Source organism: Haemaphysalis longicornis, unplaced genomic scaffold (assembly GCF_048455015.1).
Source record: "Haemaphysalis longicornis isolate Haplotype H1 unplaced genomic scaffold, Haemaphysalis longicornis Haplotype H1 scaffold_1, whole genome shotgun sequence".
NCBI lineage: Eukaryota > Metazoa > Arthropoda > Arachnida > Ixodida > Ixodidae > Haemaphysalis > Haemaphysalis longicornis.
In genome coordinates this window covers 16,839,234-16,863,225 of record NW_027526203.1, presented here as the reverse complement: position 1 = coordinate 16,863,225, position 23,992 = coordinate 16,839,234, and the positions used below count along the sequence as shown (strand labels likewise).

The window sequence follows — 23,992 nt, the reverse complement described above, 5'->3', positions numbered from 1 at the left end:
TTCCTTTGAAGACGGACAGACAGCCGTCAACAAAGCCGTCCTCGTTGCCGATGTGGGTGACTATCAGCCGCGCTCCTCTTCCGGATGGCTGTTTGAGCCCAGTCGTCAAACCACGCAGGAAAGCGTCCTCAGACGTTTTCACTGTATTGTCCCTCCAAGCCTTCGTCACGGTGTGGCCAGCGTTTACCCAAGTTTCGTCTGTGTAGAACACCTTGCGATGCTGCTGCCTGTACTCAGCGATCTGACGAAGGTACCTCTGCCGCTAAATCAGCACATCCTGACGCTCGATCATCATCGAGTTTCGTTCGCGTTTCTCGAAGACGAAGCCGATGTCACTCAGGAGGCGGCGGATGGTCCACGTTCGAAAGCTGGGAAGATGCTCACTCCTCCGAAATTCTTCTGCAATCTTCTGTGCAGTAGGAGGCTCGTTGCGCCGGAAGAGGTCGTGCACAATGTTTCTCAGCGCGCACAAAGTGAAGCTGTCATACATCGCAGCGCAGCGTTTGCGGTTCTCGCTTCCAGGCCTTTTCCGCGAAGGTGTTGTCAGCTTCCCGCCCGTTGCCTTCGATTTGGATTGTCCAAAATCTTCCGGAAACTGACACCGGTGTACTCACTTGTCTTGCGGCAAGTTTCTTTCACGCCAACGTACGGGTGCTCCCCTCGCAGCTTCATGTAGACTTCAAAACTGTCTGCTGGACGTGGCGACAAAGAACAAAGCCGCTGCAGTTCTTCCTGTACAGATGCTTCGGCGTTGATGGGCTCTGAGGGGGAGGTGAACTCGCCCCAGACCGCAAACGCGACGAAGAATCTGGAGTCGAAGAAACAGTAACAAATGTGGCTGCAGGTGGTACTGCGTAGTCATGCTCCGCCAAAAAATAGACCTCGTACGAGACGTCCATGTTGGAGAATGAGATGGTGTGAAATGTGGGGACAAAAATACAATGCGTGAAGCAAAGAGGCCACTATACGCTAACACATCGTAATTTCAAAGCTAGTGAATAATGCATACGTGTGTAAAATACAACACGTAAGCCATAAAAAGTAATTTTTTCTTAATAATGTTCTGTTTTGTCATTTTTCCACCGTGTTTTGACTGGGAATGGCAATTTTTTTATAATATTTTTACGTTTTGATACACGGTAGTTGTGATAATGTATTTTACATTGAAATTTTAAAATCCCAAGAACATTAAGTTTACTTGTTTTGTTTTTAGGGGTTCTTTTATTTTGTGCTTCCAAAAGCATTTGCAGTAACACACTCTTTGCGCCGAGCGGAGGAACAGCCGGTTGCGGTGAAGAGGCGCGAGGTGCCGTTCTTAAGTTGTAACCGGGTATACTTATGTAAGGAATCTTTTTTTTTTCTTTTTTTTCACAACATGCTAGTGGCCCCCGTATTGGCCATCGTCCCCCTACTCGCCATGGAGCTGTGCTCCTCACTGAAGTCGCTTGCTGCTTCACATTTGTCATAGGCCCACAGTGCATACCTTCCGTGCCGTGCCGTCGAGGCTCCCACATCAGGAAATTTCCAGGGGTGAGACAGCTGCGCATATTGCGCAGATTTGATACAAATTTGTTTTCCTGCGCCAGGCTGCTCCAAAAGCTTGAAAATTGCAAAAATTGCACCAAAGTGCTCCAAAACAGTCAGAGCCAAGGATTTTAACCTTGGCTCTCAGACTGTTTTGGAGTTTGGAGTAGTTTGCCGTACTGACGGCATAATTTTCCAGCACCCCTAAGGTGATGCGTTTGTAAAGGTTTAACTCTTTCGTTACCATGCCTATTCAAATCGATCACCGGTGATCGATGATTAAATTGCCTATTTCAACATGTTGTAGTCGTTTCTCGTACACCTAATGCGGCCAGTGGTTAGTCTAGGCACTGCCCTTTTAGAATCAGTTTAGAATCAGGCGACATTGAGATTTTTGGCGGCGTTTTTTGCGAGCTGAGGTGCGTGTGTTTTTGAGGAAGGGGGCGTGGCTGCTGCACTTAAGAAAAAAGGATGCAGGTCGTGGTTAGGCTGCATTACCATAATATTTTTTTTGTCAAATGGCTCCTGGCAAGTCAAATACCAAATAATGGGGTCAGCTTTGTAATCCGACAGCGTTAAGAGGTGATAATTACTTGAAAATGGCCCCAGCTATTCACTAATGATCTTTGGTTCGGACAAAGCGCAGCTTTATTCTCCCAAAGCTTATTTCTGATGGTCCCCCGCATGTCTAGCAAGTGTGCCTGATATTTTCAACCAGTTTCCAGCAGTTTCGATTTCGTTTTCGCATTGCGAAATTCATATTTGGCGCTACTACGCAGTTACCCAACTACAAGCTCATTTGCCATGGCGCCTCCGTTGCCCGCTACTGCTGCTCAAAACAAGCATGCCGCTCGCGCTTCCACTTTATCTACGCCTTGCTTCTGCGATAAGAGCTTCCACTGAAAGTCAAACGATAACACCAAGTCGTCGGGTATCAGTTCAGACGAGGAGAACGCTTCCAATTGGCCTTGAACACCGCCAGCTGTTCACCGGCCAGTTTCGGTTTCATACAAGGGTATTTCCGGAGGTCTAGTGTCGCTTCCTAGTAGTACTGTCTATTCTGACAATGTCTCCAACAGCCTTGTATTTGTTTCTTTTCGAAATTGTTAGGTGGCGCTGCAATGTAGTAGGCTCGTAGTGCTGAACTCGCTTCACAGCCCGACGGCGGCTTGGTGAAAGCTTGCTGGACATGATTCTAGCGCGTCGTACCTTATTTCTGCAAGAAGGGCTACCATAGTGAGTCAGAACATTATAATAAACCGCAAATGAAAGTTCTGACTGATACGTGATAATCAGAACGTCAACAACCATCCACCAAAGAGTTTGGTTCTCAACTCCAAGCGGATTTTTTCACATCGCTTGCTTGCCTTCAATATTGTGCCGGTCATAATCATTGACAAGGTGTTTTTACATCACCTGGAGGCTAATTTGGGCCTTTAATAATGTCAAACCACCAGATTTCTTCTAGAGAACTATCCAAAATAGCAAAACTTGAAATAGAGGTTGGGCTTCACCACATGGCACGGGCACCACGTGGGCTAACATTTTCTTTTATATCTGAAAATTGTACAGCGCAACTCAATCTTTTTTTTAGGACGGGTTTTTGAAATGTCTACCTACAAAATGTATATTCTAAATTTTTTCTACGACTCGTGGTTTATTATACACAACTTACTTTTTCTGATTTTCTTCGACGCGTGGACAAAAATTTCGAATTCAACAATTTTTTTCGGAATCATTATTTAGGAAAACATTATTAAAACTGGTGTCGTTGGAAAGCACGTGGAATAATCTGCATTTTATGTCACTGCAATGTGTGCCTAACCAATATGTATAGCACAAAAAAATGTTTTGTTAGACCCTTCAAAATTGGTCAATTTCCCGCGGTAACGAAAGAGTTAATTGATTTTTCAATAAAAAATCCGCAAAAAATTGACCCCGAGATTTTTTTTTTTCGAAAGTCACAATGTCGGGTTGCACATGTTATAACCTGTGCGTTTTTAAAGTTTTTCCATCGAAAACCATTGCACAGTCCAGTAGAAAAATTACTTATGTGTACTATAACGACAAACTACTTATGGAAGTGGATGAAAAAACGGCAGTTTTTGGAGCGCCGTATCTCCGGAACGACATTACATGGGCACCGCCATCTTAGTGTGGTAAAGTTTGGAAAACATGGCCGTCGGGCGAAGCAGTTGCTCGTGGTTCAGGCAGCAAGTGCTCTTCGCCGAGTTCTACCGGGGTTTTGGTTATGGGGGTGGCTGGGTTTACATTTAGTCGTTTGATCTGTTGTGGGAAGTTGCGCGACTCGAAAGATGGGAGTGCATTAACAACAACGTGGTGCCCACGAATTCGCCGTGTTTCGGCCTTGAGTGTGAGGTGCGGTGCGTGCTTGTAGGGATGATCAACACTGCAGAAGTGGCGGCGCTGGCTACATCGCCGCAATGTTCAAGCGTGTCCGATAGAGCTACAGGCTAATATTGAAAGCTAGAAATAATGGTTCATTTATCTGATGTGAAATTTAATGCCAAAAGCGAGGTGGCTAAACATACCAGCGCTACTTAAATTACGACCGTAGTGAACGTGCATCTTGGGGATTGAAATGGGAGGGCTGGTGGGGTGCGATGACTGTCACCGCTCTTTGCGCAACTTTTGGGGTGGCTCTACACTTGTGTGCGTAAAGCCGAGTCTGGGATAACAAAAATAATAATTTCGGCATTCACATGATAATAAAAATGCCTTCCCATTGATTAGTTTTTAAATTCGATATTTTCAACGGCACTCCACGCTATCATGCATAGAGCCTTTAGTAAATCTGTGCAAGAATTTAAAAATGGTTTGTAAGAAGGTAGTGCAGTTCCTACCTTGTGATTGATACTCTGGTAGAAACAAAATTGAAAGGCTGTTTCATGTTATGTACATTCAAAACCGATTGAAAAATGCACTCCCCCCCCCCGAGTTGCCGAAAATTTGATTTTTTAGGCTCCTAAAATGACAATAAATGTTGTTGTTCTGCTCCAAAATCGAGATTTCGCTGCTCCAAAAACTGCTCCCAAATCTGAGTCAGCTGTCTCACCCCTGAATTTCCCTTCTTTTGGCCCACAAAACACACTGCGATCCCTGTTCATTGTCGAAACCTCTTGTTTTCTCCAGTAGGGTACACGCATTGGGTCAGCTGTGAAGTGCTGCGCAGCCATGCCATTTCAATGTGCTTCTTCAAGGCATGCTCCACCACCTTAGTTTAAAACTGGCTGTGTAGCTCATGTACTGACCTATCATACGCCACGCACCGTGAGCACAAAAAAGGTCGAAACACCGCTGAACAACACAACTATGGAGCGTAATGGCGAAGTTGCGGAACAGCATAGAGTAGAGAAGGAGTGCAGAGTACGTTTGGTGCTGTGTTCACACGCTGCGCGCTTTCATAGGCTTTATTAGCGCTATATGCAATAACGTTTGTTTTGTGTTCAGCAGATGGTGCTCCACAAGCATGCAATTTTTAAATTATGAGCCACGGCATTCTCACTCGCATCTCCGGCTACTGTCGAGATTTTTTTTTGTTAGAATGCTCTTTTACAATTTCTGCACGTACTGTTGTGTGATATCAAGTTACTGTGATCATCTGTGGCATCAGCAACCATGCCGATATAAAACCACATGCATTTTTTATGCAAGGTGAAAAGAAAGTAAATTATAAAGGAAAGTGAGGGGGAAGAAGAGCTTCATTACGCGATTAAATTCGGTACCTTCCATTTAACAGCTGCACGTGCACGGGGCAACTATAAGCAACCACGGCGCATTACGCAAACTGTTACAATTGCCGAGCCTTGCTTTGCTGTGCTTTTGTATGTGGTGTGGCATTGTGCCCATGATGTGTTTCTGGTGCAGGCAAATGCTTCCAGAATAAAGAGAGCACAAACATCGTAATTAGCGCCAGAACAATAGCCAGAAAGTAGCCAAGTAGCAAACACTGTTTTTTTGTCACTGCGGCCTCCTAAGAGTAAACAGTTTGGCATAAAGTAGCCACATCTGGCAATTTTGGAGGTACACATGGTACCGCTCACAGGTTGAATCAGTGTCGATTCCTTAGATAACCCCGACTGAACTGCTTCTCGCCAGGATGAGGTAGCATTAGGAGTGAAATTTGTTTAATTTTGGAAAACATGAGCTCGCTTGGGTTTGTCATTACTTTGTGACCGCGTGAAAGTTTGCAGAGGTTGCTATGCAAATCCACGTAAATGTGGCACGACCTGCAGGCCTCTCTCTGAAGGAGGGCTGTACAGTTGTGCTACTGAGTGGAAACGTTGCCTGCCTTGTCGTGAAGTGTATGCTGAGGCAGTAGTCTGGAGCCTCATCCCACCAGTGGCCTTTGAGTGCATGCGTCTGCTACAGAAAGAGGCTGTGCTGTGCTGGAAAGGTGCGAGCAGACTGTGTTTTGCGCAGGTGCAGTGGATGTGGTTCTGACGTCATCGGCCACCACGCCTCTGCAACAGGTGAGGTTGTCTGGCTGCAGCTTTTCCTTTGCTGAGGATAAAGCTTAGGTGATGTAGTTGCAGGCATCTCCTCTGGCCTGCCAAATGCTGCTTGCAGTGTTATTATAGGGGGGGTTTTGGTTAGCTGGTTTGTCTCAGCCTGTTTTTTTTTTTAACTTTGTCTGTTAGCTTATTATGGGGCTTGACGTGCATGTTGTCTTCAGTTGCAGGTGAAAGCCTGAGCGTTTGCATTTTGTGAACAGAACACATGAAACCTTCATTATCAGGGCGTGAGCAACTTACATTTATGCGTGTTTTCTGGCCTCAATTTATGTAAGATGTTTGCCTGAAGTCATGAAAGCTTTTCTGTTTTTTTTTTACACAAAATACATAAATCAAACCTTCATTCATTGTGATTCAAGTAACTCATTTTAAGCCCTGGTTCCGGAGAGTGCATTCTTTCAGCCATACATAGACAGGTACTTCCAAATACAGTGGAATCTCGGTGATACGAATTCGGTTGATACGAATTTCGTTGTGATACGAATTTTCAAAATTCCCCGGCCAAAATGCATTGTACGCAATGTAAAAAAATTCGGATGATCCGTTCGCATTTATCACCCGGTGCGGGTGATACGAACACGCGAGCCGCGAGCAGATGACTGCGGCGTGGACGGGAGGCGGGAGTGTATGTGCGGCCGTGTGGCCTTGGTCGCACGCAGGCACAAAATCATTAAGCGTGAACTGCATGGAGCGTTTTCTGCTCACGAAAACGCGCCGCGCAAGCCACAGGCGCGCTGACGCCACCGCGAATACCACCAGCATGCGGCGCGTGGCGCGGTAAGCCGCGGCAACATGGCGGCGTCAACGGCCGCGAAGTAGGGCGAGTGGCTCGACCGACCGCTTCTGACCGCTCTTTAAAGAACAAAAGAAGTTGCTTATGAAGTAAGGGAGCTGATGAGTCCGAAAGCGACACTGTAAAGCATCGTCCGCGCGGCTAGGGAAAGCGCCTATCAAATATCCGCCACCGTGGTAAGCCTAAACATCTCCGGCGGAGCCAGCGGGCTGTCCGGAGCGCTTTCAAACTGCCGCCATGAAGAGCGTGCCTCCCCGTTGGCGCAAGTCGGCAGGCTCCTCCCACTGCCGCGCGCGTCGCGCGTCATTTTACGAGCGAGGTAAAATCTGACATGGGGGCGAAATCGTCAGCGCGGGCGCAAACGCCGACGCGCCCGAATGGCATGCGGTTCAGGCTTGAGTTCGTGTGCGCGCGTCGCGTCGGCGATGAGCGCGCGTTCTTTTGACGCCCGCGCTGACGATTCAGCCCGGCACCCAGGCGCCAGCCCCTGCCTCGGTTACCACTAACTGCATTGGGAGGAGCCTCACGACTTGCGCCAATAGGGAGACGCGCGCCTCATTGTGATTGCGGCAATTTCGGAGCGCTAGCAGCAGCTGGCTGGGCCACCTCTGCAGTGGATATTTGGCATAGATGACATTTTATTGTGCTTCTCCCATACTGTCAGCTCCTTTCCCGCATGAGCAATTTAATTTACACATTGAGCTCCGTTTTAACAAAAGGTTAGAAGCGGTTGCTGAAGCTACCTGCACCTCTTCGCGGCAAGAGCCGACGCCATATTGCCGCCGCCTGTCGCATGCGCAGCACATTTCCATTTTTTCTCGTTTTCTGATGATATGAATTTTCGGGTGATACGAATATTTTTGCCGCCCCTTGAGATTCGTATGACCGAGATTCCACTGTACTACATAGACAGGTACTTCCAGATACTACATACATAGACGGTACTTCCAGATACTACATACATAGACAGGTACTTCCAAAAAGGGCACGTGTAGGGTCAATTTCACTGCGTATGGGCTCGATTTGACTTTTGCTGCTGGGTCACTCTGAGGCAGCAATTTTTGTTGGTCTAAATTTCTCCGAAAGCTGCTTTAATGTGCCCTTGTCACCTGGGTGAGTGGTAGGTGGCAATTCTCTCAGTACCACATTGTGCCATTACACAAGGCATTGCTTTAGAGAGCCAATTCTCAGCCCTGTTCGCAATATTCATCAATCCGTTGTGTGCCTATGCTGCAGTTAAATGCTTCACGGTATGGATGCATTCCCATTCGCATTACATCGAAAAGCTTGTATCGCTTGTACCGGTTTGCTTGTTGGTTATTTTTATTAGTTATGCGCAAGCCAGAAAATAGCTTAAAGGAGCCATGAAGAGAAAACACAAGTTTGGTTCATTCAAAAGATTGTCTCGTTAGAATCATACTGACACCACTTTTAACGTAAACTTTGCTCAAATAAGCTACATAATTAGGAAAAACGGGAATGGTCATGTGACCCACCAGCTCATTTCCCGCAACAGAACCTATGATGTCACATGAGCTAAGCTCTGCGATTGGCGGAGGCTGGCAGAAGCAGACGCAAATTAGGTACAGCTTACAAACTAGACGAACGAGCGATTTGCGCTTAAATTTAGGGCACCTTCTTTACAAAGCAATAAGAATGATGGGACAAACAGTGGAAGTTACGAAAGCACATGTAAACATAGAAGCACTGATGCGTTCTGCTATTCGTACTTGGTTTAGCTGCACAGCACTACGGGGCTTGGGGTTGTCTCAGACGACACTGGCCGATTGACGCAAGCAACGTAGTCTTACGTGACCCCATTTGTCGAGCGAGCACTGTTTCAGGGAACGAATATTTTCTCCCAAACAAAAACAAGCCAGGTTTAAATGCGGGCAAAAACAAACCAAACGCTTGCCACGGTATAGTGGCGCCATCTAGGTTACGGAACGTAAAGAAACGCGGGAACAAACCAACACCGCTGTACAGGGCGGAGACAACCTTTGAACGGTCCCGTGCCGCCGCAATTGGGCCAACGGGCTCAACGCGTTATTCTTTTCGTTTCCCACGAGACCTAGCAACGCGAAACAGACAATATGATTCAAACTTCTTCAGTAAACCGCATTGCGGCGATAATTTTAGCGCGGTTTTGACACAATGACTTGCTTCGGCGGCGAGCGAGCAACCGAAAATGGCGGCGCCAGCGTATACGTGTCTCTACCCTGTACGGCGGATGCGTGAATGAAGGTACTCTAGGCTGCAGAGCGGTCGGTTCCTGTGATGTCATTTGGGACCACGAAAACGCACGATTGAGCGGGAAAATCAAAATTTTAACCTGAATTGTTTAATTTCTCAGTGAATAAAGCACCGTTTGTATCCGGACAAGCGCTGGGGGCACTATAAAACACGAAATCTTTCGAATAAAACCAACTTGCATTTTCTCTTCATGGCTCCTTTAAAACTGCAATCCATTTTCCTATAGTGTGCATACTTTGAGAAAAAAAATTTACAAAGGGTGGTGGGGTGACGTACGATTTCTGGCCGCTGCAGTTTTTTCCAACTTTGGGGTTTGGCGCAGGGCAAGGTTTTATCGTTCTTGCTAAAATTTGTTATGAAACAAAAACTACACTAATATGATGAACAGGTCAGGAGAAATTTTAAAGGGACCCTGCAACACTTGCCATCGACTACTAGTAATGTATTTTGGGATAAAGTCTATTGTCCCAGAAATCTCCTCCCGCAAGAATTATGAAAATCGGTTTACAATTAACGAAACTACGCGCGATGAGAAATCGCGCATAATCGTTCCCTCTCAACTCGACCGCGGACAACGCGACGAAAGCTGCGCGCTCTCTCCCGGAGAGGGGATGCGGCTCGCGGCGTTCTCTTCGGCGGCCTTTGATATATCACATGCCGGGTAGTTTTCTCCTTTTCTCCGCAATGCGGAGGGGCCTATTTCCGGTCGGTGCCACAAAAAAAGCAGGCATGGGTGCCTGCTCGCAAGTGCGCGCTCGGGCTGGTAGGGCGTTTTTGAAGCAATAAACGTTTGTAGTCGAGTGGTTCCGTTGAAAGGGAAGTATTGAGCTCATCGCTCAAACTATGCACGCACTCAAAACACAAAAGAAACGGCAAAACTGTGCCTACAGGTTCAGGCATAGAAGAGGTTCGTACACAGCGATGACGACGACGGAAATGGGAGAATCTAGCCGCGAAGTTGACCAGTGACAGCCGATCGGGCGGCCATGGCCTATGTGACGTCCCTTAGGCCATGCCAGGGGTTGCATAATGAGAACAACTGAAGAGAGACCGGTTGGTTTTTCCGCGTCTTTCACATCGATTTGCGCGCTCACCGCTTCACATGTAATATTTGGTTCAGGTATTCCTGGCAGTGTAATCTAAATGTCGCGCAGGTTTACTTGCACTGCTCAAAGAGTGTTGCAGGGTCCCTTTAAGTTCTGCTGTGAACAAAAAAAAAAAATAGAAAAAAATGTGAAATCGCACCAGACGTTAGATTGTTGCCAACTTTGATGCCCCTTATCTCCGTATCTGTAATTGTTACCCACTTGTAAGTGATAGGTAATGTCGACGAGAAATTTTAAGCATATCTAAAATATCGCTTGCCTAGAAAAAATAAATATACGCAAAAAAGTGACTGCTGTGCTTTTTCTAAAAAGTGTAACCTTAAAAATCGAAATAAAAAAAAAACCCAGTCTCGATTTCCTTAAACTTAACTTGGGGGGAAAAGAGACTCCTCAAGACGGTCAACAATACTGCTGAAGAATATGTTGAATGATTTTGTTTGTACCGAAGTTATAAGCGTCTGAAATCACGTGTTTCAGGCACGTCTCCGTGCTTTGAGTTCCGCTACTGACGCTGCTTTTCTGGCTTCGCGCTTTGGTAAAAAAGTGTCTGTTCGCATTTGGCAGCCACACAAGGGAAAAACCTTTGACGTCCTTCGAAAGAGAAATCCACGTGTTTTTTTTTTTCCTTTCAATGTTTTACTGAAGTAACTCCTCTTTTAGCGAAATCGAAAAGCAGGGTAATAAGACTTACTTAAGGTGTCGACTGCCATAACTGACCCCGTGCCAGCCACTTGTTAAAAAGGGGGCCCTGTTTAAATGCTGAAAGATTAAACTGCAATTGATTTGGATGATGGAAAAACACTGACATTTACCCGGACACGCCTAAGCGTGCAAAAGCCCGCTGTGCAATTTAGTTATAACAGAGTTCAGTAAACTGACACAAAGTCGTAGGCGTGAGCGTGTTGGCACGATTAAACTGAAATAACGCAGATACCTGGAAATTTGCTTGATGGCATGGCAGAGATTCAAAACCATTTCTTTTCTATGGCCAAAAAAATGACCGAAACATCGTTTTTTTGAAACCCACATATTCGGCTTCTATGTTTCCTATCTGTGCATCTGCAAAGTTTTTCCGCTGAGAAGCGTCGCAAAGTGGCATAAAAAAATAGTTTTGCCAGGCGCGGTGACCAACTATCAGCGCAAAATTGCGAAAAAAGGGCAATTTTCGGAGCGCTGTATCTCCGCAACGGTGCCACCGGGCGCGGCCATTTTGATATCGTTAGATCGGCCGAGCGTTCGTCTTTCCGGTTCCGCTTGTCTCTTTTATCTTCGTTCATTCACAAATGCACGAATAGCAGAAAAGAAACGACGCACAAACGAAGCTAGAAATAGATGCTGAAGCGCTATTCGTCCTCCGGTCGGGGCGCGCTAAGACGACCCTCCTGATTGGGTGTCGCGGCGCAATGCAAGATGGTGGCCGCCTGAGCTGCGTAGCGTGGGCGAATTGAGTTCATTTTGGTTGCTGCGCTCGGCCGAGTTTCTGTTCCGTCTGTGGTATTCAATACGGACGTTATCGCGATGGGAAGGCCTGAGATCACGAGCCAGATTACGGGAAGTTGTGTGGCTCGAAAGGTGGGGGTCATCGAGCACTTCGTGGTGCACGTGATTCTACCGTCGCCAGACCCCGAAGGGTGACACGGTGTGCGCGCTTGCGATAGCGGTTCATGAACTTTTAGTCGGATTTGCAATGTTTACACGCTTAGTTATTGCTGTGTTTTGACTGTGGGCTCGCTAGCCTTGGGAAAGAAACGGTCGACGCGTCAAACCCTGCGGCGCGCACGGCATAGCCAACGCGCGCGCATTGGAGCATCACGTCGCGCAACCGGTTACTATTGAACGCCAGTAGTTGTAATTAATGCCTGCGACGTTAGGTTTAACTTAAAAGCAACCCGATGAGCCATATCAGGGATAATCGAAGTACAATATGTCGCGGTAAGCATGCGATGCGATGCGCGCGAGCCATATCGCCTATCTTGCGCAACGTTTCCTGTGCACTTCTAATAATCATGGAAACAGGTTTGAGTTAGGAATATAGGAATAAAAATATGTTCTCTGCGTTAAAAATTTACCTTACTGTCGCAGCATTTAACAGTGATTTATTTAGGGAAATTATTGATACCAATGCATATAATCTATGGCTTAGGGCATACTGATTGTGCTAAATATACAATGCCTTGAACGTCAAAAGTAGTGAAAAAAAAAAACCCTTCCATCAAAGTTGGAGTTATGCACAATATTATACCAAGCTTCAATGTAGCTCATTTGCATCCTTGTGGTATGCAAACTTTAGGCAATGAACACCTGTACGTATGAGTACTAAGTTGCTGTGCCAGGCAAAGTAATAAAACATAAAAGAAGCCAGAAATTTTCAAATTTAAGTAAAAAAATGCTTCACTTGTTGCCATGGGGACAACACTGCAAAGGGAAGTTGTCTAGTGTGATACAGCCAACCAGCTAACCTACTTTGCATTGAAAGCCATCTCCCCCTCCATTTGGTCTGCTAACTGGGCTATGTACTTTTCACAGAGGAGCTGAAAATGATGTTTTGTGTAAAGAGAAAGGCTGTAAAAGGCACTCCAATTTAAAGGCAAGGCCTTCCAGGAGCCCGATGTTCAAAAGGACATGAAAGGCTACAACCGTGACGACTTTTGATAAGTGAAACCTGTGTTGCAACTTCGGAAGCTGTTTTCTCAAAACAGTTTTTTTGCCACCTGTGTCGCTTGTTCCATGGATTTCTTCGTGACCGCTGGGTCTATTTTGATTCCGTTTCTTGCATTACATTCCTTGATGAACAGTTCAGGTCGTGACACTCTTGGTTTTCCAGATTTGTTTTTTTTTGTGTGTGATTTTTTTATTCAAATAGTCGTTCACAGTCGACATGCCTATTGCACATTCACCTCTAAAAAATGAAAACTAAAAAACATTGTGTTTTAAAAAAAATTTCTATAACTGTCACGACCTCATCCATTCATTTGGGAACGCAAAGCACTCCGAACAAGTTTTCTATCATGTTTTATAAGTCGCTCAAGCTCGGTAGAAGCGGAACAGAAAGAAAATTTAATAAATAAAAAAGTTCTCAAAACATTACTTTGAAATTTTTATGGTGTTATGACAGAAGCATTTCCCGTTGCTGTGCCAATTTTCATCAAAGTCCACAAAGAAATAAAAAGTTGATTTTATTTCTTTATTTCTTTGATTTTATTTTTTTTATTATTTTAACCCTTTAAAGGAGCCATGAAGAGAAAACACAAGTTTGGTTCATTCAAAAGATTGCCTCGTTAGAATCATACTGACACCACTTTTAAAGGAGCCATGAAGAGAAAACACAAGTTTGGTTCATTCGAAAGATTGCCTTGTTAGAACCATAACGACACCACTTATAACGCAAACTTCGCTCAAATAAGCTACACAATTAGGAAAAAAGGAAATGACCATGCGACCCACCAGCTCATTTTCCGCGAAGAACCTATGTCACTCGAGAATGCTCTGCGATTGGCGGAGGCCGGCAAAAGCAAACGCATGTTAGGCAGGGCTTACAGTTTGCATAGCGAGCTAAATGCTCGTGAAACAACATACTGCACATTTTTTTTATGACAAAGAATGGTGGAGTAAACGGTTGAAGTTCCGAACGAACACGCAAGCGTGTATGCCAATGCGTACGAAACTACCCCCAGCCAAACTCGACAGCTCACCGTCGCCACCGTTGCGCAGACGAATTTTCGGGTACAAGGCTCTTTGGGGCCAACGAACCGTCCCAGCACGCACAGCCACGACCTTGCTTGGTATCGTAATCCCTTCACAGGAGGTTGGCCGTCATATCGCCAACCAGCAAAGGTAAAAATAGAAACAAGGGGAGTAAGGAACACAGAGCAGCAACGAGATAGTGCCACTCGTCGCACAGGTTTCGGTATGGAGGTCGTGTTGGCTTGCTGCTGTCGTTACGAGCTTGTTTACAGTTTACAACCACTGAAAACTTCAGTTTGTTCGAGTACTTTACAATGAAATTTCGTTGCTGTGTTTTGAAATGCCCATGTAGTACGGGCAAATCGTCGAAGAAGTGCGACATCCCCACCGGTGAAATCTCCTTTCATGTGCTGCCCAACGACGAACCTCGGCGAAGCGCTCTGACCTTGGGGAAAAAAATTGCTGTACACACCGCGCATTGACGCTCAAATCTTTCTGGTCGGAACAGAGAGCTCGAGCGAACGGCTTTCCATACACGACACCGGCCAACTGGCATAAGCGATACTGCTACTGAAATTGAAAATACGGCACATACGTACCAGTCTCAGGGGTGAGACAGCTGCGCATATTGCGCAAATTTGATACGAATTTGTTTTCCTGCGCCAGGCTGCTCCAAAAGATTGAAAATTGGTAAAATTGCGCCAAACTGCTCCAAAACAGTCTGAGAGCCAACGATTTTAACGCTCCCATCAGTTTCAGTGGGGAAAAATGCTTACTGACCACATAATTTTCCATTACCCCCAAGGTGATGCTGTTTGTAAAAATTAATTGACTGATCATGCAATAAAAACCCGCATAAAATGGTCCCCGAAATAGTTTTTTCGGAAGTCACAATGTCGGGTTGCACATGTTATATATGTTTTTAAATCTTTAATTCCCATCGAAAATCATTGCAAAGTCCTGTATAAAAATAGTAATGTTTACTGGGGCGACAAAACTGGTTCAAGCTAATTACAAAACGGCAATTTTCTGAGCGCCGTATCTCCGGAACGACGTTACGTACGTATACAGGCCGCCGCCATCTTGGTATGGTGAGGATCAGAAAACATGGCCAGCGGGCGAAGCAGTTGCCCGTAGTTCAAGCTAGTTCACTCTAGTTCAGACAGACGGCTCTTCGCAGATTTCTACCGTGCTTTTGGTTATGGGGGTGGCTAGGTTTACATTTTGTTGTTTGATCTGTTACGGGAAGTTGCGCCACTCGAAAGGTGGAGTTCATAGAAAACAACGCGGTGCCCACGAATTCACCGCGTTTCGTGTGAGGCGCGGTTCGCGCTTGAAGTGAAATTTCGGACTCATTGCGTTGTTATAAAACGCGGAGTTATTGCTGCCTTTGACAGCGAGCTTGCGAGCGGCGGGAATGGGATGGTCGACACTTCAAAAGGGGCGGCGCAGGCTACATCGCCGCAAAATGTTCAAGCAGTCAGTGTCCGATAGCGGGACGGGCTATTATTGCACGCTAGTAATAATGGTTCATCAATTTGAAGTGAAATTTAATGCCAAAATGGAGATGGCTAAACATATCAATGTTACTCAAATTACGATCGATCGTAGTGAACGTGCACCTTAGTGTTTGAAATGGGAAAGCTGGTGGGGTGCGACGACTGTCACCTCGCTTTGCGCAACTTTTGCCGTGGCTCTACACTTGTGCTTAAAGCCGAGTCTGGGATTACAAAAATAATAATTTCGGCATTCCCATGATAATAAAAATGCCTTACGATTGCTTAGTTTTTCAATTTGATATTTTCAACGGAACTCCATGCTATCTATACATAGAGCCTAAGAATTTAGAAATGGTTTGTAAAAAGGTAGTGCATTTGGTACCTCATGATATTCTGGTATAAAAACTTTATTAAGAGGCTGTTTCAGTGTTGTATACATTCAAAACCGGTTAAAAAGTGCTCTTTCCCCCCAGAGTTGCCAAAAATTTGATTTTTTGGGCACCTAAGGTGACATAATAAATGTCATTAACTGCTCCAAACCAAGGTTCTTCTGCTCCAAAATCGAGATTTTGCTGCTCCAAAAACTGCTCCCAAACTTGATTCAGCTGTCTCACCCCTGCAGTCTGCATTCGTCCGTCACGACGGGGCTGACGAGGCAGCGGTGCCGACGGCTGGGCGTTCGTCTGTTGTGGCTATCGCGGAATGGTAGCTTTCCCGTCCACCGCGTATCCCACAACTCTTGCCGCTCGTGCACTTAGAAGCATTGAGCGTTAAAGTGGTGTGAGGTTGTTAAATGCAAGCCCGAGCTCCTCGGCGAGAGTTTTGTTCTCCGGATCAGGCGATTCCAAGACTAGGGCTGCGGGTGCACTAGGTTTTACTAGTATTTTTAAAATGGCCACCGTCTCGGTCGACTCCCGCGTGTGGGTGCTATGTGGAGTCGACATACTAAGTATCTGTTTCATGGACCGGCTCGTATGACGCCATTGTTCACGTGACGAAATGTGCAATTTTAGCGGGAGATGTAAAATTTTGGCTTAAATTGCCTTATTTCTCAGTGAATAAAGCATCATTTACTTCCGGGAAAGCGCTTGGGGTACTATGAAACACCTAATCTTTCGAATATAACAAACTTTTGTTTTCTCTTCATGGCTCCTTTAACGTAAACTTAGCTCAAATAAGCCACATAATTAGGAAAAAAGGGAATGGCCATGCGACCCACTAGCTCATTTCCCGCAACAGAACCTATGATGTCACACGAGACAGCTCTGCGATTGGTGGAGGGCGGCAAAGCAAACGAAAATTAGGCAGTGTATAAGCCTGCCGAACGAGCTATTTGCCTTAAATTTCGGGCTGTTAGTACTGCTGTTGTTAGTACTGCACGCACTATTCTTGTTTAGCTGCAGAGGAGGGCGGGGCTTTGGGGTTGTCTCAGACGACACTGGCCGTTTGATTGACGCAACGGTGTCTTACGTGAACATATTTGTCGAGCCAGCAGTATGTATCAAGAAAGAATTTTTTCCCAGAACGAAAAAAAAAAAACAGGCAGAAAACGACATGCCACGGTATGGTGGCGCCATCTAGGTTCAGTAATGTAAACAAACGCGCGAATACCTCGATACCAACTGTGCTGTACAGGGTAGAGACACCCTTTGAATGGTCCCGTGCCTCTGCGATTGGGTCAACGTGCTCAGCGCATTATTCGTTTCATTTCCCACGCGACCCAGCAACGCGAAACAAATCAGTTGATTCAAACTTCGCCAGTTCACCGCGTTGCGGCAATACTTTTAGTGCGATTTTGATACAATGACTTGCTTCGGCGGAGAGCGAGCGATCCAAAATGGCGGCCCCAGCGTGTATGTGTGTCTACCCTGTACGGCGGATCGTGAATCAAGGGATCCTAGGCTGCAGAATGGTCTGTGGTGTCATTGCAGCTATGAAAACACACGATTTAGCGGGAAACTCAAAATTTTAACATAAACTGATTAATTTCTCAGTGAATAAAGCAGCGTTTGCATTCGAACAAGCGCTGGGGGCACTACAAAACACGAAATCTTTCGAATAATACAAACTTGTATTTTGTCTTCATGGCTCCTTTAAATGTCGCACCATGAAGCAATATTAAAAAAACTGAAATTGGTGCTGATAATTTGTATTTGGCATCTAAATTACCACTGATAAAAATTACAGCCACATTCACAATGACTAAGCACATTTTTCGGCATGTTCCGTTTTTGGAACATTGGCGTTTCCCATATACAAAACGCAAAAGTGGTCTGATACAGCTTTTATTGACTCTAAAGTGGGGATAGCTTGTCCTTGCGAACTGAAGACAGGTTTTTATCTTCCTGCAATTCCTCTGAAAAGTATAGAGTGAAAACAATCATCTAGAAAAATCATCTCGCTGTTACTGCTTCACTGCTCAGTTACTGCTTCACAAGCCGTGGTAAGCTGCGAAGCATTTGCTGTGCAGCCGCTTTTGGCACTCCTGACACTGCTTGGTTGTGTTTTTCTTGCAATGCGTACACGTCCCCTGCGTAGCTGGTATGATATAGTGGCCGTCCGTTTTCCTATCTTCACTTCTTGGATGAACCCGAGGTCCAAGGCACACTGTGAGTTTCTGTTTGAGGTGCAGCAAGGACATGGTGACGTCCCGCCTGAATGCTAGGTGCGTCATGGCGGCGTTGCTTCCCTTGTAAAGCTCGCAGTGAAGGAGCCATCCTCCGACGACAGCCATGTTCAGACCATTGCTGAACAGGTTCCACCACCACTTTTTGCTTCTCAGCTTTGGGCGATAGCTTCCGAGGAGGCGGTCCATAACGTCTACTCCCCCCATGCCCTCATTGTATTTTTTTTTATCAAATATGGTTGAGGAATGTCTACCTTCTTGTTTGCGCGTCATGAGTAGCGTTTTGCTGTACCCACAGGCTCGTGGCTGAGGTGGTTTGAGCAAACTGTGACTACTGCATTGTCGTTCCACCTGCATGCGTAGACGGCCCTGTCACACTTGTAGTAGAAAGTTCCTCTTTTCTCTTTTCCGACCTCTTTCACGCTCTTTAGTGGACAATCACCGGTTCTCATTTCTCTTACAGTCCCAGTTGCTCGCATCCCTTGGTCAGCCAGCTTCATCAGGAGACTGTGCGAGGTGAAAAAGTTGTCAAAGTAGACTTCGTTTCGTGCTGTTCAGGGGCGGGCAAGACAGATATAAAATCGCTAACAACCCTGAGCCCGAGAGGTGTCCGTTCATCCTTCTCACTTCTCCCACAGTAAATGTCCATCGCATAGGGGTACCCATTGGAAGAGCATAGCATCCATATCTTGTAGCCAAACCGAATGGGTTCATTGCGAATGAACATTTTGCACGAGTGGTGGCCGTAATAGGGTACCATTGATATGTTAATGCTGAGGCTCTTGTGAAACACTCCAAACTGGCGGAAAGATTTTGAGATTTCGCTGTAAAACGGCTGTATCTTTCCCATCTTTTCGCCTGCCTTCAACTGAGTGTTGTCCACAGCATGGAAAAACCTCTTGAGCTGCCGGAACTTTTTCTGAGTCATCACTGTCGCGTCTAAAGGCATACAAAGGTCGTCAGCCATGCTCCAGTATGAGTCCTCGGATGGGACGGAGTGATATCCGCTGAAAAGTAAGAGCCCAAAAAACTGTCCTATGTCCGCTCCTGTGACCTCCACCTCCTTCCCCTTTTGGAGTGCGTACCTTGCAGTCAGGTCAGCCAGTAAACCAAGGTATTCCGGAGAAATAATTTTGCTGAACTGCTCAAATGGGCTCATGTTCGCAAGCTCAGGAAATGTTTCTAGCAACAGCGGAGGGTTCTGGCTGGGCAGTGTTTTATCGAACGTGGCATGGTCACCCCAGACTGCCTTAAGAGAGGGCTCTGGGTGTTTTGTTTTTCCAGTAATGGTTGAAGACTTGCCGCCTTTTTCTAGAGTCAATTGCCTTCGCGCTGGCTTCTTCCGTCGTGGCTCAGAACTCGAACCTTCAGTAGGCGACACAACACCTTCATCGCGGCACTGCATAACTTCTAGGTATCCGCAAACATCCTCGGGAACAACTTCAGAGAAATCATTTTCATGCACGTGCTCCTCGTCAGTAATGTTGCCATCTTCATCAGGCAGCAAGTGGCATACAGATGCTCCTTCGCGCTCTTCGTCAGGAAGGCTGAACAAAAGATCAATTGCAGCCTCCAAAGTCAGGAAGTGTTGTGCCATAACCTAAAAAGAAAAATTCTGCTGTACACAAGTGTGGTAGTACAAAATATAACCAACCGTAAAGTCGTTCCGTACTTACATTCACGAGGATTGAAACGGCTATTCGCTGCAGTCGAATGGCGCTCGTTCAACGTGGAAGACAATGTCAAAAAATTGCCAGAGAAAGGTATCATTCAAGTTTCTACAAGTGCCAACGAGATGGCGCCACCAACACGCGAAAACGAGAAGAAAAAGCGAAGCGAATTGCGGGGGCCGCTTTCCGCGGTTTTTTCAACTATGAAACACCAATGTTCCAAAAAAAGAACATTTGCATAAAACGCTCGAAAGTGAAACCTAGCTTGTCTGTATTTTTTTTTTATTATTCGCTGAGTAATGCCGACTATCTGCCAATATTTTAGTTCTGCTTTGCTCATTGGAACATTGCCTTTTCCAGCAAAATATTGCAACAAACATGTGGTGGTGAAGTAACGCAAAATACGCCTTTTTGTAAACATTAATACGGAACCTCTAAACGGCCTATTGATATAAATTAAAATTGTTACGTTTTCCACAAGCATCACTGAGTATGCGAAAACAAAAACTAAAAAATGAGGTACAGTTGGAAGGAAATAAAAAAATCAGGTTTCGTGTGTTCCAATTTTGGAACATTGGCAAGTAAAAGGTTAAGCCTCTCAGAGGACATAGTCAGAGCCACAAAATTAAAGTGAAAGCTTGTAACATTTTCATTAAAATTTGGACGTTTGCACGTTCAAATACAGCACACCAAATTTATTGTAAGAGGCATATGAAAGGCCCCCCTTGCTGCTGTGCTGTGTAACCGAAAAATACACAGGGCTGCATCATGAAGACTACAAAATTTCGCACAGTCCCCGGTATTTAGGGCGTAATTTGTGTGTGTTCCATTGAGTGGCACTGCATGCCTTGGATCATCAGTGTGATGCATTGTTGAGTGCTTCTATGTAGGAGGAGGCCCCCGGGGACCTGTACGCAGGGCTGTCTGTGCTGGCTGAGCATACGGACATTGGCACCACCATCCGGCTGCAGGACTTTGACTGAACAAGTTGCTCAAGATGTGTGGATGTGACTGCGTGTGCATGTGTGTGGTTGGTTGTATGGGTCTTGTGCTGGTTTTAAAAAATAAAATGCACTTGTGAGTTGTGTCTTGGTGGTGTGCTGTTGGAAATCAAGCAGCACGTACCGTATTTTTCGGTCTATAAGTCGCACCTTTGTATAAGTCGCACCCCCCTCAAAATGACAATTTTTCGAAAAAAAAAAGGTATATAAGTCGCACCGGTGTATAAGACGCACCGGTATATAAGACGCACTTGTTAATTTGGTAAACTCATAGTGAATCAGATCGTTAGAAAGTGCGACGAAAGTATAGCCGTGAGCTGAAATAAACAGACCACGGGAGCAGTGGCCAAAACTAATCGCTGCGCCGTCTGGTTGCATGGTGCCTGTTGTCTAGACCACGCACAGTGCAGGCGCGGCCTACCAGTACAGCATACATGCCGCTATCTCTCGCTTCTTCGCGATTGTCTCAGGCTCCGAAAAATTGATGCCAGAGGAACCGCGCAGCCTTTTTGCTGCCTGCTTGTCAACAAACCTGTGGAAACGAGGAGCTGGCGCAATCGGTGGCAAGGCGGCTCCACTGGCAGAGTTGGCACGCTGGTGATTATATCGTGCTTGAAGCTTTTTTTTTCACCCCCCCCCCCCCGGCGTCATATATTGAAGCAGAAAAAGAATCGCTGTGCAGTCGAAAAAAATAAAACAAAACACCATCTTTATCGGCTTTGAGGATAAATTATAGTCTCCCCAGAATATCAGTGAACTCGAAAAATTATTGATGCTAACCTTACATGCCAAGGTTTTGACATGTGCTGCTGTGTTTAGGTATGTACTGCATTGCTTTATGAAACTTAGTTTGCCGTATGCGGCATATGTGCCATTTTGCAATTGCTCTGGAGAATCCAGCTTCGCAATTTTTCAAGTTCGAAGCACCGACAAATACATTTAATGTTCAAAAATTGTATTGTGATATGAGATTCCATTGAATCTCGCCTTCCGTGATCAGCGACTATCGAAACGCATGCACAGTACATTTTTCTATTAGCAGGGGTGAGACAGCTGCGCATATTGCGCAGATTTGATACAAATTTGTTTTTCTGTGCCAGGCTGCTCCAGAAGGTTGAAAATTGTTAAAATTGCGCCAAACTGCTCCAAAACAGTCTGAGAGCCAACGATTTTAACGCTCCCATCAGTTTCAGGGGGGGAAAATGCTTACTGACCGCATAATTTTCCATTAGCCCCAAGGTGATAATGTTTGTAAAAATTAATTGATTGATCATTCAATAAAAAACCGCATAAAATGGTCCCCGAAATAGTTTTTTCGGAAGTCATAATGTCGGGTTGCACATGTTATATTCTGTCCGTTTTTAAAGCTTTCCCATCGAAAATCATTGCAATTTCCTCTATAAAAGTACTAATGTTTACTGAGGCGACATAACTTGTTCAAGTTAATGACAAAAAGGCAATTTTCTGAGCGCCGTATCTTTGGAGTATATTCCAGCCACTATAACATTACGTACGTATACGGGGCGCCGCCATCTTGGTATGGTGAAGATCGGAAAACATGGCCAGCGGACGAAGCAGTTTCTCGCAGTTCAGGCTAGTTCACTCTAGTTCAGGCAGACCGCTCTTCGCAGATTTCTACCGTGCTTTTAGTTAAGGTGGTGGCTAGGTTTACATTTAGTTGTTTGATCTGTTACGGAAAGTTGCGCCACTCGAAAGATGGAGTTCATAAAAAACAACGCGGTGCCCGCGAATTCGCCGCGTTTCGTGTGAGGCGCGGTGCGCGCTTGAAGTGAAATTTCGGACTCGTTGCGTTGTTATAAAACGCCGAGTTATTGCTGCCTTTGACAGCGAGCTTGCGAGCGGCGGTAATGGGACGGTCGACACTTAAAAAGGGGCGGCGCAGGCTACATCGCCGCAAAATGTTCAAGCAGTGTCCGATAGCGGGATGGGCTAGAGTTTTAGCATATCGTTACCGTGTTTACGTTACCGTTTACCGTGTTTGTGGGAGTCGACTGCGCAGCGCGAGAGTTACCGCGAACGGTAAGTTACCGGCACAGGCTTCACCGTCACCAGCGGCTTCCGGTAACACAGTAAACGGTAACGCAAACACAGTAACGATATGCTAAATCTGCCTGTGCTAGTAATAATGGTTTATCTATCTGAGCGAAATTTAATGCCAAAAGGGAGATGGCTAAACATATCAACGTTACTCAAATTACGATCGATCGTAGTGAACGTGCACCTTAGTGTTTGAAATGGGAAAGCTGGTGGGGTGCGACGACTGTCACCTCGCTTTGCGCAACTTTTGCCGTGGCTCTACACTTGTGCTTAAAGCCGAGTCTGGGATTACAAAAATAATTTCGGCATTCCCATGATAATAAAAATGCCTTACGATTGCTTAGTTTTTCAATTCGATATTTTCAATGTAATTCCATGTTATCTATACATAGAGCCTAAGAATTTAAAAATGGTTTGTAAAAAGGTAGTGCATTTGGTACCTCGTGATACTCTGGTAAAAAAACTTTATTAAGAGGCTGTTTCAGTGTTATATACGTTCAAAACCGATTAAAAAGTGCTCTCCCCCCCCCCGAGTTGCCAAAAATTTGATTTTTTGGGCACCTAAGGTGACATAATAAATGTCGTTAACTGCTCCAAACCAAGATTCTTCTGCTCCAAAATCGAGATTTCGCTGCTCCAAAAACTGCTCCCAAACTTGATTCAGCTGCCTCACCCCTGCTATTAGAATTATTTGCACTTATTGACAGTTCTTGCGCACTTCTGTGACATGAGTTGAAACTGAAGGATTTGATCCAAAGTGGGTCGTTCAGTCGATGATTGAAGATAAAACGGTTACTAGTATATGGTCGATGGCATGCAGCAAATAAACGATGGTATACTTGTTTATTTACACGTAATATTTTACAAAGCATTGCACAGGGCCATCGTTCTCAGATGGAAACGTGAAGACACTTTGGATTTTGTGGGTTCCTCCGCGATACTCCGAAATTCCTTTTTTAAAACCCTGCTGCGAACTAAAAAAGTGTAGTTGCCACATTACATGCTAGACTAACGCCTAGACTAGTCTAGCATTACATGCTAGACTAAACTCCACAACGTTTAAATTATGCAGTAAAGTCACACTTGTCTATGAGCGACTTTGGATGGAAGGGTTAATTGTGGGACTATAGGGCACGTATCACCATATTTCATTTTGGGGTCCCCAACCACTTTTGCAAGCCCAGGAGTCTTCGGCACGCTACTGGCCGAGTATTACTGGCATAAAAAATCGGGTCGGGCGAAT

At 45.5% G+C, this 23,992-nt stretch overlaps 1 protein-coding gene across 2 annotated transcripts in view; it reads left to right on the top strand.

Annotated features, from left to right (window-relative positions):
• LOC144175305 (uncharacterized) overlaps nucleotides 1-20,777 on the top strand; it is an 81,052-nt gene extending 60,275 nt beyond the window's left edge. For both annotated transcript variants that reach the window (XM_077704391.1, XM_077704398.1), the window contains exons 9-10: nucleotides 5,968-6,017; nucleotides 20,581-20,777. In XM_077704391.1, the coding sequence (XP_077560517.1) occupies nucleotides 5,968-6,017; nucleotides 20,581-20,673 (143 nt within the window). In that variant the 3' untranslated portion in view covers nucleotides 20,674-20,777. The remainder of the gene's footprint in view (nucleotides 1-5,967; nucleotides 6,018-20,580) is intronic.
• Nucleotides 20,778-23,992: the final 3,215 nt, after the last annotated feature.